General features: G+C 40.3%; 1 protein-coding gene across 1 annotated transcript in view; it reads right to left on the bottom strand.

Annotated features, from left to right (window-relative positions):
* ERCC6L2 (ERCC excision repair 6 like 2) overlaps positions 1–12654 on the bottom strand; it is a 119378-nt gene extending 106724 nt beyond the window's left edge. Inside the window, exons 1-2 of the mRNA XM_081103455.1 lie at positions 12298–12654; positions 6862–7286 (exon numbers count right to left, since the gene is read on the bottom strand). Of these exons, the coding sequence (XP_080959581.1) occupies positions 6862–7286; positions 12298–12343 (471 nt within the window). The 5' untranslated portion in view covers positions 12344–12654. The remainder of the gene's footprint in view (positions 1–6861; positions 7287–12297) is intronic.
* Positions 12655–19108: the final 6454 nt, after the last annotated feature.

The following is a 19108-nucleotide window of genomic DNA, read 5'->3' as shown; positions in this document are numbered from 1 at the left end:
TTCATAATTCAATCTATTCATTTTAAATGATATAAAATCTTAATTCTAATTTAATTTTTCAAATTCCATGAAACAAAGATATGTGAAATGTCTAGTTTATTTAAGAATTTTATCTTTATAAAAAGTTCCATAGAGGGTGACTAAATTTATAAGCTCTAATTATGGATTCGCTTTATTTAATTCACTACATACACTAATAATTTAAAAGAAAAATCTTTGCATTTCATTTAAATAATCTACACTACCTCCTAAGATTATGCATCTACCCACCCTCCAAAAAAGTAGGTTAAAATAAAGGTAAACAACTTTAGCTGAGAATACACACTAACTGAAATACTTCTAAAATTATGTTTAAAGATGAAAAGAACAAAAATAACCATTTAAATTAGATACCTATGCAATAGTAAAAGTCCTGCATCCTATATAATAAAGAGGTAATATGCAAATTAACCCTCACGCCCTCACAAGATGGCTGCCTACGACCAGGCTGGCAGGGTGGTTAGTGAGAGACGACCAAATGACTAAACAGCAGACTGTGTGGGGCAACCAGGCCGGCAGGGGGGCTGTGAGGGGCGACCAGGCTGGCAGCAGGGGCAGTTGGTGGTGACCAGGCCAGCAGGGAGGGAGGGCAGTAAGAGGCGACCAGGCTGGAGGGGGGGGGCAGTTAGGGATGACCAGGCCTCGGGGGGGGGTGCAGTTGGGGGTGACTAGGCCAGCAGGGGGGCAGTTAGGGGCGACCAGACAGGCAGACAGGTGAGCAATTAGGAGCCAGTGGTCCAGGATTGGGAGGGGGTCCCGGATTGGAGAGAGTGCAGGGGCTGAGGGGACGCCCTCTGTGCACGAATTTCATGCACCAGGCCTCTAGTTTCAGATAAAATATCACTCTGAGAAAGCTTTCTGTTTTCACAGGCATTCCTTTCTAAATGTCAGGCAAACATTTTTATAGGCCATTTCCCTCATGTACAGACAGCACATGATATACAGGATAAATCAGAGGCCAAAAAAGAAAAGCACTTTATCTTTAAAACATGAGAACATTTTTGTTTCTTCTTTAAAGGACCTGTGGCTCTGCAGGTTAATTAGTCCCTCACAGTGGATATTATGGGATCTTATCCATGAAACACAGCCAATATTACTTTTTCTTCATTACTATATTCTTAAATGAATGACATAATTTGTAATCCTAAGAACTTTTAAATTTTAGTATAGTTCTTGAAACTTTTAAATTTTAGTATAGTTCTTGAATCTCATATTATCCAAAAGATGGTGTTGACAATAGCCTAAGAAAGCTGTAATTATCAGCAACCCCACCATTTCTCTCAGGATTGAGGTTTACTATACATGTCTTTTTTAAACAATAGCTTTCACAGGTAATATCTTTGATTATGTAATATCTAATAATACAAAAGCAAAGATTCAAAGAAAATCTTTATAGTTTCCAAATTTCTCTTCAGCTGCTCAAAAAGTACTAACACCATCTTCTTCACATAGTAGATAGGGAAACAAACTTGTGAAGCACATATTGTACATATTTAATAGTTTTTAAGCCTGTGCCTATTAATTACCAAATTAAGATTAAAAAATAATTTTGATTCAATGAGTGAGATTTTTTTTTATGATAAACCTTTCAACTACTGTACGAGAGCTATGCCCTTTAATGAAAAAGTGAGAAAACACACAAACCTTTAATGTCCTAATTGATATCACTCAAATTAGTTCTAAGTTTTGGTGGGTTTTCAAAAGCAAACCCAACACAAAGAACGAAAATACCAATTTCTGTGTAAAGCCTCCCCTGACACCCACAGGCAGGCCTGCTCTTCCTTCCATCCACTTGCAAGACGGGCTAAAGACCCTTTGGCTTCATTTCTTTTGATCACCATTTGTGAACTCTGCAAATACAGTGATTGTATCCATTTATATTAGGTTCTTCAGAATCTAAACCACATTAGGTGCTTAATAAATGTCAGCTCATTGAATGAATGCAGTTCATTACAAGCTAAATAAAAGACTACAAGATACAGGCAGTAAAGGGTAGAGAGAGGGAAAAAAAGAATACTAAATGGAAATGAAAATAGTTACTTCCTGTGTATGAACTTAGATAGGGAAGTCATTCAGTATTCCTGTTGCCTCAGTTTCTTCATTCATCAAATAAAAAAGCTGAACAAGATGATCTCTAATATCTATTTTTAAATATTTTAAGTAAAATGGTCATCATTCTATGTATAAATATTCTCATAGACTACACACTCTCTTAACCAACCTTCACTGAACCAAATCACCAAATTAACCAAAGTTTTCTACCACTCCGAAAAACAATATTCTGAGCAAAGATTGTCAGACTTCAGTGGGCCTCAAATAATCTGTTAAAACACGGACTGCCGAGTCCCACCTCTGGAGCTTCTGACTCGGTAAGTCTGGGTTAAGGTCCATGAAGTTACAACGCTAACAAGTTCCCAGGTGATGCTGATGCTTTTGGTCCAGAGATCACACGTTTGAGAAAGCACTGCTACGTAGTAGGTGCCCTTTCTCTCCCCCTTCTATCAGTTGAGCTATTTGATTAGCAAAGGTCAGTTTCCAAAACCTATATAGTCTAGTTGAAATTGTTTACTATAGTTAAATAGCTAATTAAATAATTAATTAAAATTATGTCGTTTATTGCATGTCAATTACACCTCAATAAAGTATATAAACAACACGCAAGCAAACACATATATACATACCTAACCAAACTGCTAAAATTAATAAGACCGACCAAACCAAGTTTTATGAGGACATGAAACAACCATAATTCTCATACATTCTTGGTAGGAATGCAAAGTGGTCGGAACACTCTGATAAAAGGTTTGGCAATTTCTTATAAAACTAAACACACATCAGCTCTATGACCAAGTAATTCCATTCCTTATTATTTACCCAACAGAAATGAAAACACAAGAGACTGTTCAAGAAAGTTGTCAATAGTTTTATTCATAATAGCTAAACGGGAAACAGTCCGTCAGCAGGAGGATGGGTAAACAAAAGGAAGCACCTATTTCTACACGATGGAGCACTGAAAAGGCAAAGCTCATCTCTGACGTAAGAAGCACAACAATGATCGCCTCTTGGGGCTGTACGGGACGAGAAATGAAGACAGTTTCTGAGGTGATGATATAATAGTCTGTACCTTGAGAGGGTTTATTTTACTTATACAGAGATGTACATTTGTCAGAATTCATAGAATGGTGAGTATACTTAAGGTTTGTGCATTTCATTGTAAATTTTATTTCAAAATGAATAAAATAATTATAAATAAATTTTGAACTCTAATAACATGAGAGCTCAAGTACTTGGGGATAGAATATACTAATATCTGCTACTTTAAAATGCATCCAAAAGATGGCTTGATGGATGGTCAGATATGTGATAAAGGCATATGTAAAGAAACAGAAAATTAACAGAATCTAAGTGGTGAGTATTCATTGTACAATTCTCCCCACTCTTCTTTATGTTTGAAAAGTTTCATAATAAGATTTTTTTTATCAGCTTGTAAGATAGTAGTGATTCCTCTTTTTGCATATTTATGTATGTCTGTGTGTTCATGGACATGCATCTATGAATTGTATGTTATGCATATATTTATGTATGTTGTACCATGCTCACTGTCAATCAGATCCTTCCAATTCACTTAAAAAAACAACAACACACAAGTTCCTCCCATTCCTTAATGATACAAAAGAAACAAGAAAGAAACTCCCTCAAAATCCCATCCTCTTCGGCTACTAGTAGGTCTCTTTTGTTCCCTTTCGAGGCCATATTTCTTAAAGAGACGAGGCTACTCGCTGTGTCCAAGTCTTCACCTACTTCCTCCTGGCTTGTAACTCTAAAATTCCAGCAAAATGGCTTTTGCTCAAGATAACAATGATTTCCATGTCACTAGATTAAATAAACATTTTTTAATCCTCATCCCTTGAAGAATGAAAAATATTAAATTTGCCTACTTTTAAATTTGAAATGAGGGAGGCAAATTTTATTTGGTATAATAAAGCAAGCTTTTTTTTTGAAGAAGAAGAACTCAATTTCATATTATGGCGAAGTTAGAATGTAAGAAGAGGGAAACTTAAGGGATGATAACAGAAAAATGAAAAAGGAAAAAAATAAAGAAGATAATACTATAGTTCAAACAGTAAATGTCAATGGTCTATTTTCATGGACCTAATTCTACTGCATTTTTAAATACTAGTGACCTCATTAACACCACATTTCTTCAACAGTTAATGAGGTCACTAGTTCACTAGTATATACACTGAGTGGCCAGATTATTATGACCACCTGACGTTTGTAGGCAAATTAGCCGTACACTACATCGTATGGGATATGGAAGCCAAAGGCCTGTTTGAACACCTTTGCTGTCTGCAGTTACCAAGATAAAACGTCTCCAATTCACACAAGAACACAAGGATTGGACAGTTGAGCATTGGAAAAAAGTCATGTGGTCCGATGAATCACGTTTCCAGTTGCATCATGCAGATGGCAGAGTGAGAATTTGGCGGTAACAGCATGAAAGCATGCACCCCACATGCATGAATACAACTGTTCAAGCTGGTGGGGGCAGTGTTATGGTTTGGGGCATGTTTTCCTGGCATGATTTGGGCCCTTTAATTCGTGTGGAACAACGTCTGAATAGCACAACATACCTAAGTATCGTTGCTGATCAAGTTCATCCTATCATGTTGATGGCATATCCCAATGGAGATGGCTTCTCCCAACAAGACAGTGCGCCATGCCACGGTGCTCATATTGTGCAGGAGTGCTTTCAAGACCATGAGGGAGACTTTACCTTGCTTAGGTGGCCCCCACAATCACCAGATCTCAATCCAATTGAGCATTTGTGGGACGAAGTTAAAACAGCCATCAGGCAGCTGGTTCCACAACCATCAAATCTCACAGAACTGGACAGTGCTATTCATCAGGCATGGTGTCAGATTCCTCGCATCACCTTTCAACATCTCGTGGAGTCAATGCCAAGAAGAATCGCCGCAGTACTGAAGGCAAAAGGTGGCCCAACGAAGTACTGATGGGGTGATCATAATAATCTGGCCACTCACGTTCAAATATATCCCACGTTCAAAGGCTGTTAAATCGCGTTGTTTACCCATATCTTCAGAAAAAAATCACTTCTACTGTTGTGGTAAACAACCTGCTTCCCTACTTATAATAGTCCGGCCTTCTAGCAGCTTCAGCGCGAAATTATAGCTAATTTGCCTACAAATGTCAGGTGGTCATAATAATCTGGCCACTCAGTGTATAGTCATTATATCTCTAGACCAGGGGTGGGCAAACTTTTTGACTCGAGGGCCACAGTGGGTTCTTAAACTGGACCGGAGGGCCGGAACAAAAGCATGGATGGAGTGTTTGTGTGAACTAATATAAATTCAAAGTAAACATCATTACATAAAAGGGTACGGTCTTTTTTTTTTTTTTTTTTTTTTTAAGTTTTATTCATTTCAAATGGGCCGGATCCGGCCCGCGGGCCGTAGTTTGCCCACGGCTGCTCTAGACTCTATCTTATATGGGTCTCCCAAACTTCCTATTTATGTAGAAATTATTCTCTGAATTACGAGAACCAGAGAACTAGGTCCCCAAGGATTGGACAATCCAGCTAAGAATCAAAATTAGTACAGAAACTACTTCCTAATCTTCAGGAGATGAACTCTCAAAGACTTTCACAGCATATAATACAACTCAGAGCCTTCCAATGATTTCAGTGTGTCAGGTAACATAAAATCATACAGTGAGATCACTTTATGAAGTATAAAATACAGGCAATTTCTTTGTAACATGGGCTTCATAGATGAAAACTAAGCTTGAGCCTAAAACTTGCAGAAGAATTTGCACTGTACTTAAATAGTTTTAAGGTAGAGTTCCCAAACTGCAGGTCACTTTTTGTTGCACCCTCACCTTTCTGATTTGGAAGATGAACAAGCATTGGCTAGTCAAAGAAGTGTGAGAAAGAACATTCTAGCGTGGGCAAAAGCAGTAAAAGTGTATGTAAAGAGTTACAAAAGGGCTTTATGGTTTATTTACCTCTAGTATCTATCTATATATCTTAGTCACAGACAGTAGTTTCTGAAAGGCATTCTTTATTCTTGCCACCTGTTCTGAGAAAGCAAATTCATTTATTCCAGTAAGTGGGTGCTCCCTATTCCAAGGGAGGACCGCAGCATCGCGAGAGACAGAAACAGATGACCCAGCTAAACTGTACCTGAACTTGTGACCCACAAAAACTACAATATGATAAATGTGCATCATTTTTAAGCTACCGAATTTTGGTGTAATTTGTTTTGCAGCAATAGCTAACTAATATAGATCCTCTCAGCGGAAAAGCATGTGTAGTACATGTAAATTCCAGCACACATTTTAGGGAAATGTCTACCAATAGAACTCCTAGTGGCCCAGGGATCCCAGGCTAGGAAACTTCTGATGCAATGGGCACAAAAGGCCTGTAAGGATCAATTTAACAATGCTATCCAGCTCAATAAATATCAGACCACTTTCCTTCCATCAAGTATTTCTAAGAAAGTTAAACTAATACAATTGATATCTTACTACTAGTACTACCAAAGGTAAAATCAAGCCAAAACATTATTTTGAATAATGTATTTCATAAATACTAAGTACTACTAAGTAAGTTCTGAGGATAAAATAATGACTAAGGCACTGTCCTTAACTTTACGGACTTTACTGTCAGGTGGGTGACACATATACACACTAGCTATCATAAGAACTGAGAGTAAAAACAAGAGATTTCCATATGGTACCTACTCATATTTATAATAAAGTGACTTTATGGAATATTAATTATCAAGTAATTAAAGTAATTACCTGTACTGTTTTTCCAAGTCCCATATCATCACCAAGAATACACCCTCTTCCTTGGATGAAGTGTCCATAAAGAAACTGGGCTCCTTCCCTTTGATAGTCTCTCAAATACCTATTAATAGTGTAAGGAATGGCGTCTCCATCTTCAGATAACTGAAAAGCAACAGCAGATGATGGAAATTTTCGGTCTGGGAAATAAGGTTTTTCTAAATCTTCATCATCAAATATGAAATTCCTGGAGCAATCTTTAACAGATTTTACTTCTTGAAGTCTTTTAAGAGGTACTTTCCTTTCTTGAAAATCTGAATATAAGATGATTGCAAATGACTTCCCATTTTCATCCACGATGATAGATTTTATACTTGCTTCACAAAGTTTTTCATTATCTGGAGAAGGGACAAGACATCTTTCTCCTGGGTGCCATATGTCTGTAATAATAAAGAAGAAAATAAAGTTTCCAAATCTAGCTTATAAAAGTACCACCTCACTTATCCACTACTATGAGAAAAAAATACCTCACATAAATACTCTTTCTAAATAACTGAAACAAGATAAATTATACATATAACATGTATAAATATTTTTCTTAAATATATCATCAGATGCTCTATACAAAGGAGATAAAGGGTGCATAATCCATTTTCAGTCGTTCTCACCCTGGTTGCATCATAATCTCCTCAAACATGCTTGGACATTACCCCTGTCGATTCTGATTCGGTGGATATAGGCCATGGGCATCCAGTTTTATTACTCTGTTTGATGGTTATTGTTGAATTCAAAAGTTGATTCTGCTCCACAGCCAGGGCTGAGAACCACTGATTTAAATATCCATGATGACTCATTAACATCACATATATTATTCATGACATGGTAGAGTAATAGAGAATAGGACTTAGTAAGGAGTAAGCTAAAATCCTCTGGACAGCAATGCTTTTGTAATTCTTCTATCTTCTTTTTCATAGTTACTCCATCTTCTTTCTATGGAGACAGCTGTTTCTTCTCATTGTCAATACTGCTGCTTCTAAGCCAGGGGTCCTCAAACTTTTGAAACAGGGGGCCAGTTCACTGTCCCTCAGACCGTTGGAGGGCTGGACCATAGTTTAAAAAAAAACTATGAACAAATTCCTATGCACACTGCACATATCTTATTTTGAAGTAAAAAAACAAAACGGGAACAAATACAATATTTGTATTTGCATGTGGCCCGCGGGCCGTAGTTTGAGGATCCCCGTCTAAACTGTTGTTTTATGTGTATGTATACAACTAACCAAGAGAACCCCCAATTCAGTGATGTGTACCAGCTTTGTCAAGGTTTTTTCCCTTCTAGGTTTTGAAGAGTTAAAAGTATTAAGAGACAGATAAATTCTAAGATCTCTTTTTGCTCAGATTCTATTATTTTTTGGAGAGTCTGACCTTTATACACATGAATTTACTCTGTACTTAACTGTAGAGCTGTTTTATTTTCTATTCAGAAAATATAGCACCATGATTGGGGAGAGGAGTTTCTACAGAGTATACTATTGGTACAGTTAAAAAGTACCAAATAGAGGAAATTAAGTAAAAATAATTCTACAAATGAAATTTCTTATAGCAAGAACCCCAGAGGAATTATTTGGCTACAATGGTAAGAACAGTAGGAATTACTTTTCTCACACATTTCTCAGTGAGATCGGATGACCACTGCTAGTTTTCTAGGTCTTCTTAATGATTTCAAGTTAGGTTTTGATGACATTTATGATTATAATATGACTAGTATGTCTATATTCTCTCAAGAATAGCTCACTATGCTATTTCTCATCAGTTGTTCTTTAAAAGTAAAACCATTATTCCCACTAACTGTGGTGAGACTGTTTTGCATAACATTCAAAGTACACAGAAAAAAATTTGTTCTCCCACTCTCATATTTGGATTCAAACTATTTGAGAACTGCTATGCTATTCTAAAAGACGAAGTTTAAATGTGAATCTAAAACTTTGATCCACCGTACAGGAAATAACACATAGATCAATAGGCCCTATTTCCAAAATAGTAACTCTTTGGACCTTAAAACATAAATTAACCCTTATAGCAATTCGTAATACATTATTTGTTTCACACGATTTGTTTGGCTACTCAGCAAATGCCTTCTAATTTTTAAAGACCTAACACTCATTTTTTTTTATTATTCAACATCTATGACTTGACACCAATTATTAACTAGATACTAATCCAAACGATGGGTACAAAATTTTAAAAACCAACGTAAAAATTTATAATGATGTGGCACACCCTCCCTGGAGCGTCTGTGCCCTTCCCCGCCCCCTCCCCCAGACATGCATCTCCCAAACTCTAAACAGCCAGGGCAGCAATGGGCAGGGCAGTTCACCCCAGGCCAAACCCCTGCACCTGTGCCCAGGCCCCCTTTTCTGACGTCTCAGTGAACCAAAGCAGACCCGCCGAGGCTCATTGCCCCACCTAGTCCCTCTCCTGTTTTCGTCGGCCCTTCCTTGTTTCAGTCTCAGCTTTAATAATCATCCTTTAAAATTAAGAAAAAATTATAGTGATTAAACCTTGCTAAGAACCAGACTTTCTGAATCTCATTAAATGGCAGCATCGTGTAACCAACTTTTCAAGGTATAAAACCTTCAGTCTGCCCTTATTCCTCTTTTTATGTTACTCCCTACATCCAATCCATCAGAATGTCCTGCTGTTTCTACCTCAAAAATGTATTACTTTTCTCCACAAAACAACTGTTGCCAAACTATTCTGTAGAGTCCGATTTTAGCTACTTGTTATTTTAGATCTTGCAGGCCTTGCCCTTGTAATGTAAAAGAGGCCAGACAACACATTAAATACTTGGCTATGGCTGTGTTCTAATACAACTTTATCTACAAAAACAAGTGTTCCAGATTTGGTCCACAACCATGGTTTGCTGACTTCCGCCCTGAAGTCAGCTTTGGCTTTCTCCTCAATTACTGCCATAGGCTCCCAACCATTCTCTCTGCAGCCACTATTTCCCCTACAATCCATTTTCCATATAGCAGCAATATTGACTATTTAAAACTGCAAATTATTAGCAAATCTTTAACTTAAAATCTTTCAATAACCACCCGTGGCACATAAGCCCCTGTGTGATCTGTCTGTACTTACTTCTCCAACTTACCCTTGACTCAAACATGCTAAGCATGTCTTCTCTCAGCTGTTTTTATGTCATCTCCGCGGAGATTTTGTCTCTGACCACCTTATTTAAAGTAGGGTACTCCACTATTCTCTAACTCATTATTTTATTGCCTCCACAGTACTTATCACAATGTTTCTCATGTTTACTTGTTTTTATCTGTCTTTCCCACTAGAAAATAACTTCTTTTCAAAGAAAATGTCTGTATTGTTCTAAATTTTATCCCCAGGACCAGCACACAGTAGGTATTCAATAAACATGTGCTGAATTTATTAACGTAAACACATCCTTGATCTCAGAGATCCTTGATATTTCCTGAGGGAGACAGCTACTGAAAGTTTACAAACATGAAATTGTCGTAAGTGTTCTGGAAGAAGAGAGCAGTGTGCTATAAGAAAGAAGTATCGAGGAAACAAGGGGAAAAGGTCTAAGAAGAGTTTGTCCGTCAGAGGGTACAGCATGGGCAGAAGCCTTATGAGCTTCACACAAAAAATTATGGAATTCTATTTGGTTCCTGAGTTTGGCTAATTTCTAAAACTAAATAGTTAAGTTTGAGCTAGGGCTGGGATCCTTCAGGATTCAAACTCCAGAATAAATTGCTTAAATTGGGAGGATTTCATGTTGGATTGAATGGTCTATATGTGTGGTGGTGGGGGTGGGGTGGGGGGGAGGAGAGGGGGGGAGAGTAAGGCTCCTTAGGATCTGGTCTGTTTTCCTCTTTAACGTCATTTCCTACCAGCTCTCCCTCTTGCATTCCAAAGGGGCTTCCTTGCCATTCCTCACCTTGGCAAGCATGCTCCCACTGCTGGGCCCTTGGGCTTTCTGTTCCTTCACCAACACTCTCCCTGAATACCAACCAGAGTGACGATGCTTTCACTTCATTCAGCTCTCTGCTTTAAATGGCATCTCCTCAGAGGGGTCTTCTCTGACCACCCAATCTAAACTAGAAGTCCCTGCCTTTCTCTCTTCCTCTACCCTGCTTTATTCCGTTTTCAGAGAAAAATATTACATATCTGTTATTGTTTATCCCCTCAACTTAAACATACGTTCCCTGGAGCAGGGCTTAATCTGTGTTCACCGCTCCCTCCTGGGCACCTAGAACAATATCTGAAGCTCAAATACGTGTAGCATGAACAACTACTGACATATAGCCAACATCCGAAGGCTTTGTGGGTGCCAGCATGTGCTTCAGATGTAGCAGCTCATTTAAGCCTCCCAACCACCCTTGCATTACTTCAGGTAAGCAGTATCATCAGTTCCATTTTACAAGTGTTGCAAGAGATAAAGGTTAACCAGCTTGCCCATGGCCACACAGCTGCAGAGAGAGAGCCTGGTATGAACCACGGTATCTGATCTGGAAGTGCATGCTGTACCAGCTCACACATGACCGACCGCTTGGTAGGAGTAGCCCCTACTCCTTTGAACTGAGAGGTGAGCATCCCAGTCACTATAATCTCCACTCAACAGCTTCATCTATTTATTTCACCTGCCGGGGCTCTACAGGTATTGATATCTGTGCTCCCTGGGTTATAATAGCATTAATTCTGTCCTTCAGTTTTGACTTGTTACATAAACCTCTTTGAATTTTAGCTCTGAGTTCATCTATTTAATGAGATCGTGATCGTCCCCAAAGGAAAGCATGTAGACAAACATTGGGCATGTTGCTGTTGTTATAGCGCCATAATGAAAGCTATTAATTCGGGGGCGATAAGGTATCTCTGATGACTTGTGGCAGATAACTAAATCCTATTTAAACGCCCTCTTGGTGATTCTTTAAAAGTGTACTTATAAGTCCCTGGCTTAATACATTATATATTAAGCTCTTTGTGTTATAAACTAAACTAAAAGTCTCTGCGTTTTTCATCAACTTAACAACAAACTTCTACCATGAATAAGAACCAGGACGTACCAGGATAAAGAATAAAAAATATCAAACACAGACTGAGCGCTTATTATGGGCCAGACCCTGGGTCACAAGTGCTTTGCATACACCGTCTCATTTAATAATCACAAGAACTCAGACAGGACCTCAGTTCTTCGTGCCCAAAGCTGCTCAGCAAGGAGCTGTCAGAGCCGGTACTCATCCTAGGGCAGTGAGACAGCAGAGTCGGGCTCCCAGCGCCGAACCGCAAGGCAGCGGGCCCAGCCTTGGAGGGTTCGCACCTCCAGCTGTCGCTCAGGGCGCCGCCGGGTCAAATCCCAGCCCCGGGGGACCAGCAGGAACAGGTCCACCCGCGCAGCACAGAGCGGGGTCAGCGGAGTGGCAAGCTCGGAGCTTATACCTTTGCCGGCGGTTTCCACGCGGGGCTTCGGGGCGGAGGGATCCATCTGGCCCGGGGGCGGGGCCTGGCAGCCTCGAGGACGGCGGGGAGGAGGCGAGCCCGCAGACCGCGGCCAACACCACCTCCCGCCCCGCTCCGTGCATCGCCCCCCTAAACCCCGAAGCCACCCGCGAGAGGGAGCAAAAGTGCAGCCTGATGCGGTCCGGGGAGAAGGAGCGGTGGCGTCCGAGGCAGGGGCAGAGCCGAAGAGCGCTGTGGAGGCTGGCGGGGCGGCGCTCACCTAGTCGTCTGGGGCTCCGCTGCCGAAGAGAGGACAGCCGACATGCACGGCGATCCCTTGACCCTCCCTCTTAGGGCGGGCCTCCCACTACGGTCCACCACAACTTCCCGCCCCGACTCGGAAAATCCCGCGAGATCGGGCTTCCGAACTGTCATCGGGATCTCGCGAGAACAAAATCTTGGTTTACAGGGGCGGAGCCACTCTCCTGCGCTCTTTTCTCCCTAGAGAGCTGGAACACGATAGTTCGCGATAGTTGGAAATGTCGCGAGGTTAGATGCCGCTCGCTCACGTGGTGCAGGACCTGCTGCTCGGGGAGCCTAGGAGAGGCTCGCGGGCTCGGTCCTGCTGTGGTTCTCTAAGGGCGGGTAAGAAGCGTGGCGGCCGGGCAGCGGACGGTCGTCCCCAGGACCTGGCTGATATTTGGCGTTTGGTTTCCTTGTTCCAGCTGCAAACCCAGGAGCTCTAGGAGGCGAGCGCTTCCTTCCCGGGTGCTGCTACAGCCCCGTGGGACGCCCACGCCCCGGGACCTCCGCGGGAGGCCGAGTGAACTTAGCGCGTTTTTCTTGTCAGACACCAAGATACAGCAAGTCATAAAAATCCTAATGGGAGTACAAAACCAGCAGCACGTGCCACACATAGAAGGCAGAGGTAAAAATGCCATAAAAATCTAGTGTTTGCGTGTGTCGCCCGAGCTGCCAGTGGTTTGTAGGGCACAGCAGTCTAGCCTGTTTTTTAAAGCATCTCCAGGGCGGCCTTCCGCCCAGCGGTCAGTTAAACGGGAACTGCGCACCTGACCGAGTGCATTCGGGTTCCCGCTGAAAGGCTCCCTTCACTGGGATGCTTTTGTAAACTGTACAGTAGTTCGTTGAACCGAGCTAGCCTGAGTGGACCTGTCTTAGGTTCCGAGGCTGCTGCACAAGTCACCACAGACTTAAACAGCACGGAAGTGTAGCCTTACAGAGTATAGACGGCACAGATGTGTCATCTTACAGGTCGGCAGGGCAGAAGGCCTCCGCGGGTCCCGTTAGGCCAGCTCATTCTTTGGAGGCTCCAAGGAAAAGCCCTTTTCCAGCTTCTAGAGTCTAGAGAGACATCATTGGCTCCTGGCTCCCTTCCTCTGGCCCTTCCTGCCGCAGCTAGGAAAGATTCTTTGATGTTTAAGGGCTCATGTAAGATCGGATCGACCTGAACAATCCAGGGTAATTTTCCCACTTCAAGGTCTGTACCCTTAATCACGTTAACAAAGTCTCTTTCCAATGAAGAGTAACATTCATGGGCCTCTAAGATGAGGATGCGACCATCTTTTGGGGGTGGGAGGTGGGGATTAGTATATTCTGCCTACCACAGGGTCCTAATGAGGAAAACTATGGCTCTTTGCTCCAACAGTATCAGCTTTCATAAAATTTACTAGCCCATAAAAACTTCGTATCTCAGAGAAACATCTAACTCACCCACTAATTATGTGTAAGGTGTTCACTTTCACACATCATTAAGAAGTTGTTCATAAAGCCTCCCTGCTTCAGTGTCCTGACCCATGACAGCAAAGAGGCTAATAATAGTAATCAACCTAAAAAGGGTTAATGTAAGAAATAAACATGCCTAAAATAGTACCTGGTTATAGTAAGGAATATGTGCATTGCTGTTACCATTGTTATCAACGGAAAGTTGTATTCTGTAGGCTTTGCTTCAGTTTAGTATTTTTGGTTAATAGTTGGTACTAACATTCTAACTTAGATTAGACTCTTGGACTAGATTCTAATTTAAAACACCATAAGTTGTAAGGCACATTATTTAGGTACAGCTTTTAAAGCAGGGGGGGAGGAGTTGGAGCCTACTGATGATTATTGTATTCTGGATTTTAATATGCACCCTAATATTGGAAATTTTTAAATGTAGGAAAAATATCTGCTTCTTGCAATTGATGAAATAGCTGTTTTACTTAAACCCTTTTCACATTGTTTCTAAAACCAATGGTAAAGGGAAATTTTAATCCAGCTTACTTTTTTCTACAACTACCAGAGAAGTTTGATTTATTTTATCCCACTGAAATGACTAGGTGTGTAACATAGTCTTATTTTTCTGGAGGTCCACTGATTTATGATGTTGATCCTTAAAAAGTTGACCTCTAAATAGAAGTCAAGACAAATTTAGAAGTAAAATTTGATTTAAATGAAAGACGTCATCTAGTGGAAGGAATACCCTTTTGACTTGCAGAAGAGGAGGAGGCTTCATTTTTCTGAGTATTTATCCTTTAACATCACCACCATGGCTGTGATGCATAGCGAAGCATCATGACATAAAAGTATGTTTTAGTGAATTAGGTGACTCACAAATTAGACATCCTCAAACATTCTCCCCTATTATGTCCCCCCTCCTGCTCTCCTGCTTAACAGTGGCTTTAATCTGGGCCCATAGCAAGAACATCCTTGTTTAGGTGCTGATGTTGTAAACATCCAACACTATGATGCCAGTCACCGCAAAATGAAATTGAGTCTTACAAAATATTCAGGAATTCCTGAGATCAATATAAGTAATGTTGAATAACTAAATCACGTGCAAAGTCATTGGCACAGAAGGATCTAGAAAAAATAAGCCTATTAAAACTACAAAAAAAGGGGGAAAACAGATGATGATAGCATAGGGAAGGAAAGGAATAAGAGATGAGTAAGGACAAGGTAGAAATGGTTTTGCTCAGTGGGTAGAGCCAGGTTTGATTCCGGTCAAGGGCATGTACCTTGGTTGCAGGCACATCCCCAGCAGGAGGTGTGCAGGAGGCAGCTGATGAATGTTTCTCTCCCATTGATGTTTCTAGCTTTCTATCTCTCTCCCTTCCTCTCTGTAAAAAAATCAATAAAATATATTTTAAAAAAATAGAAGTGTCCTTTTATTGCAATAAGTAATCTAAACCTTGAAGTTTGAAAGTCAAGGTTGCACAAGAATGAATATACTTAACATTACTGAATGGTACACTTAAAAATGGTTAAGATGGTAAACTTTATGTTGTTTTTTAACTAAAATTAAAACAACTCTGGTCAACAAAAGGACAATTTGAGGCTTAAGCCAGGTATAGTGAAAGATAGATAATCAATGGCAAGTTAGTGTTAGGAATATGATGAGTATTATTACATCTTGAACCTTCACCAATGCTGTTTTTACTTCTGACTCTCATCCAGTACTCTAATTTGGAGGTGATAAAATAGTTTGAGAAATATTAGGGGTTTACCAGGGTCACAAAATCAGAACTAGAACATGATTCCTGATTCTAATTCTAATATGGGTGTATAAAAATATTTCACAGAAGATAGTTTTAAATTTGAAAAGTTAAAATCTGTGATTCTGTTTCATATACTATTTTGTATCTCACATCAGGCAATAAGCCTAAAAGTCCTTCAGCAAAACACCCAAGAACTTCAGGTTGAAATGCTTTTAGGAAAATACTCAAAATGCAAAAAAGTATGTAAAATACTCAGAGGCCAAACATAGAGAAGGGGCTGAAAACTAACTTATTAAGCTGGCACTTATGTCGCTGCTGTCCTGGAGGCATTTGCCTGTCTCAGTTACCAAAAGCTCCAAGTTTTAACAGCCTGTGGGGACAGAAGACATGGTCTTGAGCTCTCATAAGGTCCCAAGTTGGAACTGAGATTCTCATTTGATATCAGAAACCTAGAACGGTATAAGTTAAAGAAAATGTAATCAAACCAAGGCAGGAAAGGAGAAAAATAAAGCAAAAACATGATTAATAGAAAGCACAAATTAGTAACTATATTTTTATGCAAAAGCAATAAATGTATTAAGCAGGTTAATTTTCTTGGTATAGGTTCTCTCAGACTGGATAAAAACTAAATACAGCTGTATGTTATTATAAGATATACACCTGAAAAATAAAGGCAATAAAGGTTGAAAGTAAAACAAAAAGATATAATGGAAAAATAGTAAAGAAAAAAATACTTAGAATAGCTCAAAATATTAATACCAGACAAAACAAGCTTTAATGTAAAAAGCCTCAAGGATAAAGAAATTAACCACATAAATGTAAAAGGCACCTCCTGCACCTCCTCCTGCTCCTGAGGGGTGATCAGGGCCGGCAGCTACCACTCACACCTGCTGCCAGCGCCACAGCCGCTGCTCGTACCCACTGCCGGTGCCCGACACCGGTCCTGATAGCTCAGTGGTGTGAGCGGCAGCTGCCAGCCCCAATCACCCCTGAGGGCTTCTACACCTCCCCCTGCTCCTGAGGGGCAATCAGGGCAGCAGCTGCCGCTCACACCCGCTGCTGGTGCTGACCCCAGTTGCTCTGCACCGTCAGCGGGTGCGAACAGTGCCAGCACTGTCAGCACATGAGAGCAGCGGGAGCGGGGCTGCTGGCAGACGGGACTGGGGGCTGCGGCGAGAGGGGTCGGGCGGGGGCACGGAGTATGGGCCAAGACCCGCCCCTGTGCCCACCACAGCCTCACTGCCCACAGTTCTTTCAAGATGCACGAATTCATGCACTGAGCCCCTAGTTCTCTATATATAAAAGGCCAAGTTGACTCGCCCATGCACGATACATATAAAGCTCTCGCTGGCGCCAATCGCATGCATGTGTTTCGATCTGTCATTGTCGATCATGAATTAGGTTGATACCTTATTATAGAGAAAGGGCAAATAGTGATATTAAAATATTTCTTATAATTAACTTCCTTTCAATGTGCATCAGTCCGTGGACAGGGCCACTAGTAAAAAATAATAAAATACTTAGGAATGAACTTAACCAAGAAGATGAAAGTCTCATACACTGAAAATTAGAAACATTTCTAAAAGAAATTAAAGAAGACACAAATAGATGGAAGCACAGCTCATGTTCATGGATTGGAAAATTTATTAAGATGTCCATACTCGCCGAAACCGGTTTGGCTCAGTGGATAGAACATCAGCCTGCGGACTGAAAGGTCCCAGGTTTGATTCCGGTCAAGGGCATGTACCTGGGTTGCGGGCACATCCCCAGTGGGGAGTGTGCAGGAGGCAGCTGATCGATGTTTCTCTCTCATCGATGTTTCTAATTATCTCTCTCCCTTCCTCTCAGTAAAAAATCGATAAAATATATTTTAAAAATAAAAAAAAGATGTCCATACTATTCAAAGTGATCTACAGTCAATCTAATTCTTATCAAAATCCCAATGACTATTTGAAGGGGAGGCAAAATTCATATAGAATTTCAAGGTACCCAGAATAGCCAAAATTGTAAAACCCACCCCAAAATTCATATAGAATTTCAAGGTACCCAGAATAGCCAAAATCAAACTTGAAAAAGAAGAACAAGTCTGGAAGACTCATACTTTCCGATTTCAACAATTATTACAAAGCTATAGCAATTAAAACAGTGCAGTACTAGCATAAAAACAGACACATAGAGCAAAGGAATAGAATAGAGGGACTAAAAATAAACCCTCACATGGTCAAATGATTTTTTTAAAAATATATTTTTATTGATTTCAGAGAGGAAGGGAGAGGGAGAGATAGAAACATCAATGATGAGAGAGAATCATTGATCGGCTGCCTCCTGCGCACCCCCTACTGGGGATCAAGCCCGCAACCCAGGCATATGCCCTTGACAGGAATCTAACCTGCAATCCTTCAGTCCGCAGGCCGATTCTCTATCCACTGAGCCACGCCGGCTAGGGCTGGTCAAATTATTTTTAACAAGGTGGCAGGACCATTCAATAGGGGAAAGGACAGTCTTTTCAACAAATGGTGCTAGGAAAACGAAGTCCACATGCAAAAGAATGAAGTTGGACCCTTATCTAACACCATATACAAAAATCCACTCAAAATGGACCAAATAACTAAATTTAAGACCTATTACACGAAAACTCTTACAAGAAAACAGAACAAAAGCTTCATAGCATTGGTTTTGGCAATAATTTCTTGGATATGACACCAAAGGCATAAGTAACAAAAGAAAAAATAGACAAATTGAACTTAATGAAAATTTAAAGATTTTGTGCATCAAAAGACACTATTCACAGACTAAAAGGGCAACCAACAGAATGAGAGAAAATATTTGCAAATCATATATCTAATAAATAATTTATATTCAGAAAATATAAGGAACTTGTAAAACTTTACAACAGCAAAAACAGCCAGATGGAAAATGGGCAAAGGACTTAAATAGACATTTCTCCAAAGAAGATATATGAATGGCCAATTAACACATGAAAGGGTGCTCAACATCACTAAGCATTAAAGAAATGCAAATCAAAACTGAGGTACCACCTCATACCCATTAGGATTATTATTTTTTAAAATATATTTTTATTGATTTCAGAGAGAAAGGCAGAGGGAGAGAGATAGAAACATCAATGATGAGAGAGAATTATAGGTCTGCTGCCTCCTGCATACCCACTACTGAGGATTGAGCCTGCAAACTGGGCATGTGCCCTGACCAGGATCCAAACTGTGACCTCTTAGTTCATAGGTCGATGCCATGCTAGCCAGGCCCACTAGGATTATTTGCTATCAAAAAATAATAATTGTTGGAGAGAATGTGAAGAA

The sequence above is a fragment of the Myotis nattereri genome (genome assembly GCF_964212035.1).
Source record: "Myotis nattereri genome assembly, chromosome: 12".
NCBI lineage: Eukaryota > Metazoa > Chordata > Mammalia > Chiroptera > Vespertilionidae > Myotis > Myotis nattereri.
This window is presented reverse-complemented; position numbering and strand designations above follow the sequence as displayed.